The sequence below is a fragment of the Panulirus ornatus genome, chromosome 33 (genome assembly GCF_036320965.1).
Source record: "Panulirus ornatus isolate Po-2019 chromosome 33, ASM3632096v1, whole genome shotgun sequence".
In the NCBI taxonomy this organism is placed as follows: Eukaryota; Metazoa; Arthropoda; class Malacostraca; order Decapoda; family Palinuridae; genus Panulirus; species Panulirus ornatus.
Window position 1 is genome coordinate 17,927,633 of NC_092256.1, and position 14,297 is coordinate 17,941,929.

General features: G+C 43.6%; 2 protein-coding genes across 2 annotated transcripts; one reads left to right on the forward strand and one right to left on the reverse strand.

Moving 5' to 3' along the window:
* The first annotated feature begins 1,915 nt into the window (after positions 1-1,915).
* LOC139759522 (uncharacterized) lies at positions 1,916-4,890 on the forward strand. The gene is made up of 4 exons (XM_071681732.1): positions 1,916-2,069; positions 3,407-3,537; positions 3,851-4,040; positions 4,581-4,890. The coding sequence occupies exons 1-4, from the start codon at positions 2,054-2,056 to the stop codon at positions 4,631-4,633; spliced, it is 390 nt and encodes a 129-aa protein (XP_071537833.1). The 5' UTR covers positions 1,916-2,053; the 3' UTR covers positions 4,634-4,890.
* Positions 4,891-6,045: 1,155 nt separating this feature from the next.
* Positions 6,046-12,825, reverse strand: LOC139759521 (protein 60A-like). Its single transcript, XM_071681731.1, has 5 exons — positions 11,941-12,825; positions 8,406-8,574; positions 7,784-7,923; positions 7,209-7,382; positions 6,046-7,031 (listed from the first exon to the last, which is right to left on the reverse strand). The coding sequence occupies exons 1-5, from the start codon at positions 12,344-12,346 to the stop codon at positions 6,673-6,675; spliced, it is 1,248 nt and encodes a 415-aa protein (XP_071537832.1). The 5' UTR covers positions 12,347-12,825; the 3' UTR covers positions 6,046-6,672.
* Positions 12,826-14,297: the final 1,472 nt, after the last annotated feature.

Here is a 14,297-nt window from a genome sequence, read left to right on the forward strand (position 1 = left end):
GAGCTCCGTCTCCCGTAACCAGACACCCTGCAGGAGGTCCGTGTGGGTCTCAGGTACTGAAGATATGCCTTCGGTTATTTCCAGACGTCGATGATAATGTTTATATACCAAACAATTTTGCCGATGAGTCAAGTGAGCTGTCCACCTCTATCTACAGAAATGGGATATATATATATATATATATATATATATATATATATATATATATATATATATATATATATATATATATATATATATATATATATATATCCTTAAAAGTCTAAGTTGGAAAGAGAGATTTAATCTAGATAGAGGAGAGTCGCCCTCCCATGCCTGGAAGAGTGTCTGGATGATCTTGAGCAAGGTTGCTCTTCGTTTGGCTGGAAGAGTCTCTGGAATATTTCAAGCACTGTGGCCCCTCGCTTGCCTGGAGGAGTGTAGCAATGTCTTTAGCACAGAGGCCCCTCACGTATCTGGAAAAGTGCCTGGAATATCTTGAGCCGGGTTGACCTCGTTTGGACTGGAAGAGTGCCTGGGCTGACTTGTATACTGGAAGAGGCGAGGTTTGGAGTGGTCATCTTTGGTGCTCCTATGTTGTCGAGGATGTTAGGTGCGGCTGGAAGCAAGAGAGTGTCTCTTATTGGCCTCTTGTCCCTCTATTATCAATATCAGTTGGACGGAATATTGTTTGAAGATCCTTGGCCATATTTTTCCGCCCTTGTCCTGGAATATCCAGAAGCAATCAGTATCTTGCCTTCTTTCTTTTTCGTCTTCTTCTTTCTCTCTCCTTCTTATTTTTCTTCATTCATAGATGTCTAACATGTGTTGCAGTTCATATATATATATATATATATATATATATATATATATATATATATATATATATATATATATATATATATATATATATATATCCAGACAGACAGAAAGAAACCCCTGCCAATATGCAAATGGTTGAAACCTTAAAGTCAACAAAACTCCACAAAAGATACTTTCATCTTGTTTTAGTTCCTCCTTGTGTTGAGTGAGTGCCTGCAACACCATTGTGGTGTGCAACACTGTAGTGTGTGTACTTCGGTGAGGCTCAGGTCTCAGTAACATCCTAGTTCTCTCTTCCATCTCTTGATCATCACACACTCCAAGGAACCCTCCAGCTTGAGAGAGGTGGATGTAATATATACATGGATGTGGTATGAGATGGGTGGATGTGTAGTGCTTCTTGTTACGTCTAAACATTCGTAAAAAGCTTACATGAGAGCCTACAGTGATTTTTCCATTCAGCTTCGTTTTGTATCAGGTTACGTTTGATTTTATTTTTTTCTCTCAAGGATCGTTCAGTATATCCTAAATCAAAGTTACATTACGTATGCGTAACTTAGTTTCCACTAGCTTTGGAGGTACGAGACTCTACTGAAAAATCTAGCTAATCTCTTTATACTTCGTTACCTACAGATGGTCGTAAATGCTTACTTAACGTAGAGTAAGGGGCATAGAATGGGCTTTATTCTGTAGCGAAAACTTTCGGCTACAGTGAGTATGTTACGTGTAAAAAAAAAGCAGGTTATGGAGCGTAGTGGTACTGTTTGGTGTGGGTGGAGGAGCTGTGAAGACTAGATTCGGTACAGTTTTGATTATCAAGTTCTGAACCACTGGGAATACCACTATGGATATGGATTCTGGACTTTCCCCTTGTCTTTGTACGTTATATGATGGGTTCAGAAATGTTTTGAGATGATTTGGCAAACGAAATGACATCCCACCATGTGAGAAAAATCCGAATTATATATTCGAGGCAACAGTTGTGTCATATCGCACTTCATGAACGTAGCCAGGTTAGAAACTGCTCCGAAACTGTTAGCCAGATTCGAAACTGCTCCGAAACTGAGTTGCTGCTTTCCCTCTGTCGGCGGCGAGTTGAACTTGAAGCGTCAGCCAGTATTGGCTTTGCGCTTGCAGGCTAAACAGTACCTACTTAATACTACCACTATAGCGAGAAGGGGAGTCAGCCACCTCCAGATACTGTGACCTCATTTTTTGGTTGTGGACAACACACTCAGGAACTAAGTGCAACATGATCACTGAAGACAGTGAGTTGATACCGTTTTTCAGATTGTTTAAGGACACACACACACACACACACACACACACATAGTTCGTCTTCATCGACTACAAGTCCATTTAATCGCATCCTCGTGGTGTAAGAGTACGCTCCTGGAAGACATGCAAAGCTCAATAGATAGTAAGGCAATGTATCCTACTGGCACAGGAAACTTCTGGGGTAATTCGAGGTCTGGAGCACCTCTGGCATCCATCTATTGTGAGCGGTGGCTTTAACTTGCCTTGTAGAGTTGTTTACGAGGCGGCCCAAGTTAAAAGTTTCATTTCCCTCTTCAGAATACTATATTGAGAAGCTAAAAGAAAACAAAAACTTCATTTATCAATGATTCTGTTCATACCGCACTTGTAAGTGGGTTTTATAAGTGTCACTTAATTCTTGTGTAAGGATAAGCAATGATCATCTTGGATCTTGATCACAATCTCAAGTCCTTCAGCACTTTATTTTATTACCATTAAGTGGGCTTCATCATTCAGGCATATTTCCCCTTGAATTGGTAGTTTACGAGCTTCCCGTAATGACCTGTAGGAGTAACTAGGTTTCCGCAAAGCAGTTATGACAAGGGAAACCCGTTAACAATGTCCCGTGGTCAATAGAAATGAATTAGCGTAAATAATGTAGAATATGCCGAATGGCCGAGGCTCATTGCTATGTAACTCCAGGTTATACAACAATGTAAACAAACAGACTGTATGACGCAGATGACAGACACCAAACGAGACGCTTTCGTATCTACCACTCTATATATATAACCACAATATTTAAGAATTTCTAGATTTGATAGAACTTATACGCTGAGTCTGTCTAAAAAAAAAATGGTTGAGTAAAATATGCAATATTGATAAAATGAGTCACGAACTCCACTGACAGAGGGAGGAGCCTCTAATCGAAGCTGCTGAACCATTTCGACTGTAATAACTTCCTTTTTCTTTCCGTTATACTTTCATTGTTTATCCTAGTATAGGAGTGGCAAATCCTAGCAAGAGGGGAGTCAGGGAGTTGCCTCCAGGTAAAGTGAGGTAGGACGTTGCCTACTTGATCAGAATGATATTTATCAGATACGTTTGTCTGTGCTTGACTAGGATGTATGTCTGACAAGCTCAGGTCATTGTTAAGAATAAACAAAACATCGTCCGACTGTAATGATCAGACATAAAGAAGAAAGAAAATATTGAGAGAAGACCAGAAAATAGACTGTTATTTTTTTTCATCTAGGTGGGTGAATCTGAATGAATAATAAGTGAAAAAAAAATAAAATCGTAATCGTAAAATTCACATTTGATATTAACTCTTGATGTTATCCTGCAGGAGGAGGGGCTCTGGCTTCGGCTCCTCGTCCCGGATATGAACCTTGGGAGGCCCTACTGCCGACGACGCCCTTGACACGCCCAGTCATATTGGTGCCGAAGGGGAGCAACGAACGCTGCCCAAAATGCCAGGTAATACATTAGTCTTGTGGAGACTGTATGAATCCGATGGTGGTTCATAACATGTTGTAGGCTGTGTAAGTGGCAAGGCTCGCACTATAAAGAATACAATAATCTGAGGAAATTTCGCATCAGAGTCACGGTAATGCCTCATCCGATTCTTCGTTAGAACTCTTCATTCACTCTACACTTCACTTTCCATCTTAAAGTAAAGTGTTTCTATACCTAAGTCACCTCTTGTGTTCTGCATGTCTTCTACATTTAAGTTTTACTTATCATTATATACCGTGGAATATAATCAGCGAATTCCTCTTTCCCTGGACAGAGCGGGTTCATGTACAATTACGTCCCCGTGCACAAGATCATGGTCGTCGTGTTCCTCGGGCTGGTGGGCTGCGTGGTCCTGGGTGTGTATGCCTACTGTTGCCTGGTGAGAAAGCGGTGTGCCGCCTGCTCTCACCTCACCAGGAAAGATCTCATCAACAGAGACTTTCTGAGAGAACCAGACACTGATGGTAGGTAATGCTCAAACATTATTCTCTGGTTCTTGAAAAGGTGCTCTTCATATTAGAGTCATCTGAAAGACAAGAGGTCTGTAAATAACAAGTGTAGATGAACATCACTTTTTGAGACATTTGTATGAGATGTTAGATTATTCAGTTCTTCGATCGTATAACCCTACAATTATTTAATCAGCTTAAATGATAGATTATTTAACAACATTATTTATCTTAAATCATTCAACTCAGATTACTAAACTCTTAGACTTCTTGTAGATTACACATTTATCAGATAATTCGTATCTAAGATTATTCAACTTTTCTTAGATTGTTTATTTTTTCTTACTTCGTTTTTCCCTTATCGTTGTGTGATGTATTCCATTGAGGGCTTTGGTCCTTGAGTAGGGTCCATAGAGGGCTTTGGTCCGTGAGTAGAGCCAGAGACAAAAAAAAGAATTGATAGATTTTCTGGTTTTGTAACTGTAACTGTAATTTTTATTTTTTCTTGTTCATGTGATATTTTATTGTAATCTATTATTATCTGTGTCCCCGTAGTCAGTCCACCACCATGCCCCGTGACGTCATGGCAACTTGAGTATGCGGTCTGAATAAACTCAAACCTTCAACTTTTCGACTGTCTGCCCAAATGACGTGCATAAAGACACTAGATAATCTTCCAGTACTGTGAGGTAAGGAAACACTCTTTCAGTGGTGTCAGTTCAAGATCACAACCGGCCCTACCAACAACGTGTTTGGAAGATTCAACATACCCTAAAGTCACGCCTTAAAAGTTCACGTTTTCTTTGATGACAAATTAAGAGAAAATGGAAATGTACAATTGGGTACCTAGTAAAAGTTTAGATTAACATCAGATATGTTCTTAAGGTAATTGCTTACCTCACAAAGACTGAAAGGAGCTGAAAATAGTTCGTAGGAAGTAAAAGAAATCCTGAAAAATGCCAAGTATTCATTAGACAAGCATCAGAATAACACTCTCAGCTGTGAAGAAAATGGTTCAACCAGGACATGGCTAGCCAAATACTACGTATCCAGAACCTGTAGTCATAATCGTAGGAATTCAAAACATATATCTGATCTCGGTTACAGTTGTTACAGCAGGAATTTCTACGCTAAAAAGAACGACGGAGGGGTAACTCTTTTCTGGATTTTCGTCCGTCAAAGTTGCATCGTACGTGTAGCAAAAGGGGAGTTCGGTACCATATTTTGGAATGATGGTCTGAAGACAAGACTGTGAAATCCATTGTGAATAACACCGAGGGTTCGAAATTAGAGTATGAATCAACGATGGAATATTGCGATAATGGATGTATATAGTGAGGCTAATAAGAACTAACACCATGATAAAGAAAATCTATAAATGCAGAGAACGTGTACGAGCAGTCTGTGTAAAATTCGTGATATTTACGTTGATAAATGTGTATCTCTATAAAGCGTGTTACTAATATGAATAGGCAGTAGCAATCTTGTCTTCCTTATTTTTAGAATATAAAGCGGTACAACTATGATATTCTAGAGCACTGTAATTTAGGGAAACAAATTGGTACTAAATTTCCTAAAATTAGGGAGATAACTCACCTAAAAATAGTATTAAGCGTTTGTGTAATTTTAGGTTATTTTGTAGCATCTTTGTCTTTCTCTTCTTTTTGTTCGGAATTTTGTTTCAGTTCTTTTTTGTATTGGAATAAGCTGTGACTCCCTCTAAGGTTTGGTGCTTTTCCCATGTATATTACAAAGTTTTGTTCCTTGGAAGTATTCAATGATACATTTCTAGCTATTTAGTATTGCATGTTGTCATATAATTGGGAAGGCCGTGGAGTGTTATACTTTACTTCTTTAAGTTGCTAATATCATTCATGAACATGAATGATCTGTAATCATCTGCTTTCAGATGGTAACACATCTTATTTTCTTGTTAAAGTTTATCATAAAAGTTAATGATAATGTATCCTACGGCTGGCAGCGTTGTTCCTCTGGACTAGGGTGTTTTATAGAAGAAAACTGAAGAACCCATTTTTTATTGTCATGCTGATATAACAGTTATCGTCGTATGACGACTTATTCATCTGAAACTATCCTGCAATATTGTTTTAAAATATTCAGTACATCATGAGACCTAAGTCTCCCCTTGCTACCTATGAGTAACATTTTAAATGAATGGTAAGAACATTGTTGTAGAATACATTATATACAGTGAATGACCTCGTATTTACATTGGTATAGACATTGTCAAGGATGACGAATACCCACATCAAAATGTTAGAAAAAAAATTCTTAGAAAACTTTTACAAAGGCACTAACTATTAACCACGTCAGTGTGGTTTGATGGACCAAAGTAGATATTAAATTCACTTTTATAAGGCAAGAGGTCATTTCTTGCACAGTATAAGGATCGAAACATGTGTATGTAGCGTTCGTATAGTATCAGACATCCTTTCAGTAGATTAGAAGCTGTAAACAAACCTAACCCTACCGAGTCTTGTGATGCAGAAGACAAAAGACAGAGCAGTGGTAAACATCGGGAGAAGGAAGATGTATTCCCTATACTACAGATATATTGATTCGAATCCTTTTAAGTTACAATGACTGGTTTACTGCTTCGGATTAACCTGGAGCAGTTCCGTTGACCTCACAGGCAACCACAGGCCTTGACGATCATCTTCGGGTACTTCTTCAGGACGATATTGTTCTCGTAGGAGTAGTAGAGGACGGGTATGGTGGCCAGGTCGATGGGCGCACAGCAGGCGTTGGGGAGCACTTCTTGATCTTCTGGAATCCCGCCGACCACTTTGACCAGCGTCTGGACGAGGGCGTGGTTGGTGGCGTTCATCTCGGCGTGGAGGGGGAAGACGCAGTGGCCCTCGCAGTAATTGGCGTCGTATCCCTCGGGCGCGATGACCCAGTCCTCCCAACCCAGGTCCCTGAACGACACATGGAGGTGCTTCATCCGACATAACGTGTCGGACCCGCTCGAACGGTCGGCTATGTCTGAAACAGGGGTCGTCTGAGAGTTCACGAACCTCATGATACTCACGCAAATCTCGCGGGAAGAAAAGAAAATAATGAAACACAATGATGTGATTCGCAACTTGATCAGAGAATTATCAAACGATCAATCAGTTTTTTGGAAGGAAATAATACTAAGGGAAAGGGAGCCATATTCACCCCTGTAAGTGCGAGGTCTGCTTCTTAATGGTGAATCAATCGACCTGGCTGTTCGGATCCGCTTCTTTCTGAAGGAAGACGACGGCAGGGCGAAGAAGCCGACCATGAAGGGCCTGTAGTCCTCCTGATCCTTGGCCCCTGTCACCCCGACCTCATGAAGGCGACGTTCGTGCTCTGAAGTGTTGGGGGATCAACCATTATGATCACGAACAACATCACGCACGAATGATTTAGATTATGCAACACGTAACTACGAAGAAATGTATTTACAGAACTAATATATCAGTGTCTTAATGCTAATCTGAAAGTCTTTTATTTATATAACACTTGGAGGGCGCGAGAAACAAAAGGCGTCAGGACAATTGACAAGGCAATAAACTAAAGGCCACAATTCCTATGGATTATTGAGATTTCAACGGAATCTAGACACAGTGTTGACGTTCAGACAGTACAGACGTAATAATGCCCGAAGACATGACCTGGAGCTGCAGATATATATATACTGAGGGTAGTAGAGTCATAGTACACTACACAAGACATACATTACGCGGGTTACAGTCATGCTGAAGACCTACTGCGCTCCAGGGAGGTGACGGCGAGTCGAAGACCGAAGTTGGTCTCGGGGAAGATGAGCCAAGACAGGACGGGCGTCGTCACGTTCACACTCACCCACCCGGGTTCCCGCAGCGTCACTCGAGCAACTTCGGATTCGCTCCTGCAGGACACACAACACTGTACTCATGCTGGGTGTAGACTATGGAAGGTTGCTGTTCAGAGGGCTATGTTGGCACGACTGTGTAAGGGGATATGAAAGTTTCATTTTTTCTGTATCCAGTTGAACGATTGTGGCTAATGGTACTTCTTGTTACACATGCACTTCGATATTTATAGACTTACTACATATGCTTTCCTATAGGGTCGAACTTAATCTTAAATTAGTGTTCTAAATTACAACGCTAGCTAAAGGAGCGTCGACTTTTTTGTAGAATATAAAGTTCACCTTGGCAGCTTGACGGGAAATAAACCTCTGTAATGATAGGGCGGACTGAAACTTGCATGTGACCTCTGACCTGTGAGAAGAAGTAGGGACGACCAAGGATAACAGTTACCCAAGAATACCATGTAATCTATGACCCTGTGAGGAGGAGCAGGAACGACCCAAGGTTACCCTGTGCCCTCTGACCTCGGATAACATACCCCTGGTCGTCGGTGATCATGTAGATGTGAAGGTTGAGCGGCTCCTCGTACCCAGGTAGTCGATGGACCTGGATTTCGGCACCGAGGAGTGAGTGGTCGAGCGGGACGTCTCCGACATCGAAGTACAGCCTCCTGTTGGCCCTGTGTTGGGGACGTCCCTGGGGAGGGTCTGTGCCAAAGACATACAGGATGTTAGTTCCATTTTCCACCAACCCTTGACACTGTTCATATCTGTAGTTGAGATTTTGAACTTCCTGTGTTAAAACTGTTCAAAGTCTGCTGATATGCACCTGTAAATAACTCTTGTTGAAACTGTTAACCTTTGTGGATGAACCTTAAACTCTGGTGTTGAAACTTTAACTCTTTTGTTAAAACTATTAAACTCTGTTAAACTATGCTGTTGAAACTTAAACTCTCATGTTGAAACTTAGTGTTGTTGAAATCTAAACTCTTGTTCAAACTGTTAAGCATTTTTTTTTTTTAACTTTCTCTGATGTTAAAACTATCAAACTTTTTTTAAAAAGAAACTTAAACTCTGTCGGTACAACTGTTAAACTCTGTTTATTAAAGTGTTAAACATTACACGTCCACCTAACTCTTGATAAAGCTGTTGAACTCTGTTGTTGAAGCCTAAAATCTGTTGTTGAGACAGCTTAGCCCCTTTTGTGAAACTTGCATCTTTGATGAAACTGTCGTGTCAAACTTTTCTTGTTGAAACTGTTAAACTCTGTTCCTGGAACTGTTAAACTCTGTTTCTGTAAGTCTTAACCTCCACTTTACTCAGTTGCTCAAACTTTTAAAACTCCGCTCTTCAACCTGGTGAACCTTCCTCTTTCTCTCTCCAGCTACCTCTGCTGTGGCAACTGATGAACCCTATCTATAGTCGACACCTCATCACCTGCACCTTCCTCGTCCGCCAGACTCGCTGACTGAATCTATCAAAAGCTACCTTTGTAAGACCCCTTCCCTTGTTCTATTGTTATAAGTGACTATGAAAACGCCGTTTGATATACGATTAAGAAAACTGACGAACCAATGAATCGTTATGTGAGGGCCTACTCTCCATCAACAGCCTCTTTACAATAGTAATAGTATCTGAACATATTACAGAAGAATGATTATATTCTTTACGAACAATAAGTTGGTGGTTGATGATGACGACACGTAATACGAAAACATTTGTGAGTCTGAATCTCCTCTAATCGTTTCAGATTATGTTTAGTGACCATGTTATCTATGGAGAACCTTTTCGTCAGTGTCGTTGTGGACTTGGTAATTCTCTTGGGACGAGACGTATAGATGGGTTCAAGTACGTGATTAGAATGGATTGGGGAGCTTACAGTATCAGAGAGAGAGAAGCGGTCTGCTGGCTTATCCTCTCTTGAGAAAGTATTCTCTCCTCTCTCTCTCTCTCTCTCTCTCTCTTTCTCTCTCTCTCTCTCTCTCATCTCCAGGCCCTTTGTCCCGGACGCTGGTAGTGGCGTAGACAGTGTAAATTTGGGTAAACAAGCCTCCAGCTAATTAAGGTTCCCCAGAATAAACAAGTGGGGGACGCTCGTTCCCAAACACCGGATGCCAACCAACCCCCTGGAGTCTCTCTCTCTCTCTCTCTCTCTCTCTCTCTCTCTCTCTCTCGTTATGTGGAGGATTAAACAGAAGTTGACCTTTTTTTTTTTCTGAGCGAATTGTTTCAACGGTATATCACGGAGAAGTCTGTCAACGAAACGAGAGAGAGAGAGAGAGAGAGAGAGAGAGAGAGAGAGAGAGAGAGAGAGAGAGAGAGAGAGAGAGATTATCAGAATCACATCGCCTAGTGATACGAGGCTGAGAAGAGCACGACTGAAGACCTGGTCTTAGACCTGACCCTTAACTAGTCAGGTCAGAGGTCATGGGTCCCTCATGCTAAGGGTCGTTCCGCCGTGCTCATGATTCGTACTAAATCTTGTTCAATTCCCGTATCTTTAGTCTCAAAGGATTTTAATGTCAGACATACCACGATCATCGGATGGACTGCAGGTCACAATGGCGGAAACCATCATTGGATTGGAATTCTTTATCGGAATATAACGAAGCAGCAGCAGCGCCACTCCGACACCAGTGGTGGATCCCGGTCTCAAGAAGTTTTAGGATGACGAGTATACTTGATAGAAGGGTACAGTGATGAAAGGTATATGGGGAGCGACGTGCTGTCATTGGAAAAGACATGAAGCGGTCAAGGGGAACAGTATAGTCTGTGGGGATTAGGTTCAGTTGATAGTCTCTGGCTGTAGCACATTATACATGGTACCTACGGACTGGGTATGCAGAGGAGGCCTGTTGGAAGTTTGTTCCTGACGCTACCTTACAAAGGTGGGAAAGCAATTCGTTTTGAGAAAAATTGTGGAGCTGAACCGGTGTCCATGACTATAAGAACGTAAACATCATTTTCACTGGCCCAGGCTGACGCTGGATGAAGCAATAGCAAGGGACGACAACAGCAAAAGGAGGAGACAACAAACATTGGTAAACATGGGAAGCATCTGTTGTTGCTGGCAGGGGTCCCCCCGTCCCCCCATCCCCCCTCCCATGGAGAGGGAGCCCACCCAGCTGGTTTGAAGGAGCGTGTGTTTGTGAGGTGACTACAGATCACGCCGCTGCCTCACTCACACACCTCACAATCCTGCTCCCTCATACACCAACGTCCCTTTCCTCACAGCCTCTCTGGGTCTCGTCATCAACACCATTGTAAATGTACACAGGAGCGACTGACGGCAAATGTATGTCAACACCTTCACTCTTCCAACCTTCGAACTTCCTGCACAGTTTCGTATCGCCGGCAAAATTCGTAGACTTTCGTATTTGAACGACATGACTCGCAAGGAGTGCGTGAGGCAGTGAACTACCGTCACGACAGGATGCCTCGCTTTCTACAGTATGGCTCTACAGTATGGCTTTTACAGTATGGCTTTACCCGGTCACGAGAGGCAATGTAAAGCTCTGAATTACGCAAGGAAATGCGAGTCTTGTAATGTCAACAAACTGTTGGTGGTCACATTCTCTCTCTCTCTCTCTCTCTCTCTCTCTCTCTCCTCTACTAAGAAGAGTCTTAGATTATGCCTTTATCTCAGGAGCTTATTTTTTTAAGGAGAATTAGGTTTCAGTTCTAAGTAAGGATGCTCTGGTAACTAGTTTCATCTGATGTAAGCCTGGGAGACCTTGTCGTTTGCTAATTTGCTTCACAGACAATCGAGTGTTGATCAGCATGTTTCAGAAAAGAAAATTTCCATATCTAAGTATAGTTATCTATTCCCTGAGCGTGATTGTGACCGAATTCATAAAGGAGAGAGACAATTCATTCATACCAAGATGCAGCCTTCTGTCTCGACGGGAGTTCGTAACTGACAGTAAATTACATGACAGCGCGGGTGAGATGCGTTACAGATCATTGTTTTGGAAACACCACACTCCTCATAGTGGCTGGGACACACCGCGACATACCCCTCAACCTAATGTGACGGTCTCAACCCAAGGAAGTTCAGCACACGTCTTATCTGACCTCTACTGACGAAGGTGATGATGGTGTCCGCTGCCGTGACGGTTTCCCGGTGGGTTGCATCCAGGTTTGTAGAGGTGGCGTGCCCATGCTCGTCCAGAGTCTCGTACACGCTCCTGAGCCAGGTGGGCGCCGAGCCGTGGGCGCGGTGGGCGCGCAGGTGGTGGTGGTGATGCCGCCCGAGATGCTCCCGTGGGGCTGGGAGGTCTAACACATCCAGGATGCCTTGGGCCAATTCCGCGGCCTCCCGCGAATCCAGTTCGTCCGCGAGGACCGTCCGCCCGTTGCCGTCGTCCAGCCACACGCCCACGCCCGCCTCACACACGCCCATGAGTCCCACCACCAGCAGGAGCGCCCCTAGCCATGCCCAGGTCAGCCAAGGACCCACGGACGGCAGTAGATGCTTCATTGTTTCACCTCACGGAAAGTGAGAATATGTAACTACGATCTAGTGACGCCAGCCATAGCCCAGCTCACACTCAACACTCACTGTTCACTCAACTGTTTTGGTCTTTCGTCCAGCTGATGTGTATCACAAGGACGGTCTGGTCCCACTATGTACTCCTGAAGGTGTGGTTTTGAACGGTTTCCGTCTCCGTCATTGCAGTCCTTTAGAGAGGCTGGCTGCAGAAGCTCTCTCACGACCAGCATCCAGAGAGGGAGACACTGGGGGATCCTGGCCAGCCTGAGATTCCAAACACGCAGGCCAGGATACCCACCACCGCAGGCCTTCGGAAGCCACCTGCCACAACGCTCTGCCCGGCGGAGGACGGGAGGGCCAACTGTGATCTTATACGTGCTTCTCGGATCACCTCCTTAGCTACGTCCACGGGTGATATGAATGTATTAGGGCGAGTGTATTGGTGTGCGTGTGTTAGTTCGTGTGTGTGTGTGTGTGTGTTGGGGATGGGCGGGAGGGAGGGAGGGGCACGTGATCAGACTGTTGAGTGGTGTATCCTTCAGTCAGTCTCGCCAGACTTTGTCGCAAATGAATGGCATTGTCATACCACTTAGTTTCTCCTCAAGGAAGCCCAATTTTCGTACGGAACGATGCGTGGCTGGGATAGGTGTAACGGTACGTATTACCAGTACGTTTGCCTGCGTGGTGGATGATCCTAACGGACGTAGAAATGAGACACAGGGCGAAGCATGAGAAGAGATCCACCTGCTCCGTGGAGCCTGCCAGGTTGACCCACCTTTACCACAGACCTTCACACTCCAACTGATATCTCAAACTCTCTCTGTCTCTCTCCCTCTCTCTCACCCTTTCCATATATGTATAAAGGTATATAATATGATGAAAATTCAATATGATATGGTGATGTAAGAGATCCATTCGATCCCGGAAGGCAGAGGAGGCGAGATGGGTGAATGTGTGGACGACATCGTACACCCGTCACCCTGCTGGTTTGTGCCCTTAGGTTAGCCCCGGCTGGTTGCTGGTGTTGCCACATGACGAGTCATGCACTCCCTCCTCAAGCCAGAAGGAATGGCCAAGACGTTCTCTAAAGCTGAGGAGAATACTGAGTCGTTAAACAGACGAGGAGGAACGCTCAGGGTAACGTCATGGAAGATGGCCATTAAAGTTGCTTTTAAAGAGAGATTTCACCGTCGGGGAGGGTGGATTATGGAACCGTCTTGCTGCGGGTCAGTTTTCACTATCGCTTTTCGTGGTGGCCATTGTCTCTGATCCTCTACCGACAACAGACGAGCTTGTGAGTCTCAGATGAATCGGACTGGTCCCTCTAGAAGCCCAGCTGTGCTCGAAGAGGAATGTGATCATCTTTATCAACAGAAAATAAAGAAATAAATCAACTGTCTTATCTAAATATTCAAACAATAACTGTAGATTTTTAAACGCAGCTTTGTTGACTGTATACGACGATATTTATGAAGCTAAGGTTCATATTTGTCTGTGAAGTAGGAGGAGGTACAGCAGAGGAGGAGGGACGAGGGGTAGCGACAGGCTCCTCCCGGTAGCTAGGCTTGGCCAAGGTGAGCTCGACAGGTGGGGACCAAGTTGCCAGATGTACCGCCAATACCCACACTCCCATCTGTTGAACTGCGACGTCCATCGACAGGTTACTGCGCCACTAGACTTCACCCAAGTGGTGTACTGTGGTCTTATGCACATGTAGATCAAGGCGAGGAGAGGAGATCAAGACTCACTTTGTGTGCAAAATGACCCGAAGAGGATTCAAGGACTTATGTCAATAACAAACGGGTTCCGTCAAGTGACCCACTCCCTTTGAAGGATTCCGGTGCTACGCCCCGCCTCTCTGGGAGAGTGGAAAACAGAATCGCGAGTGTGAATCTTGTGATGATTCACCTGAATCAACAAATAGCGTACAAACTATCCT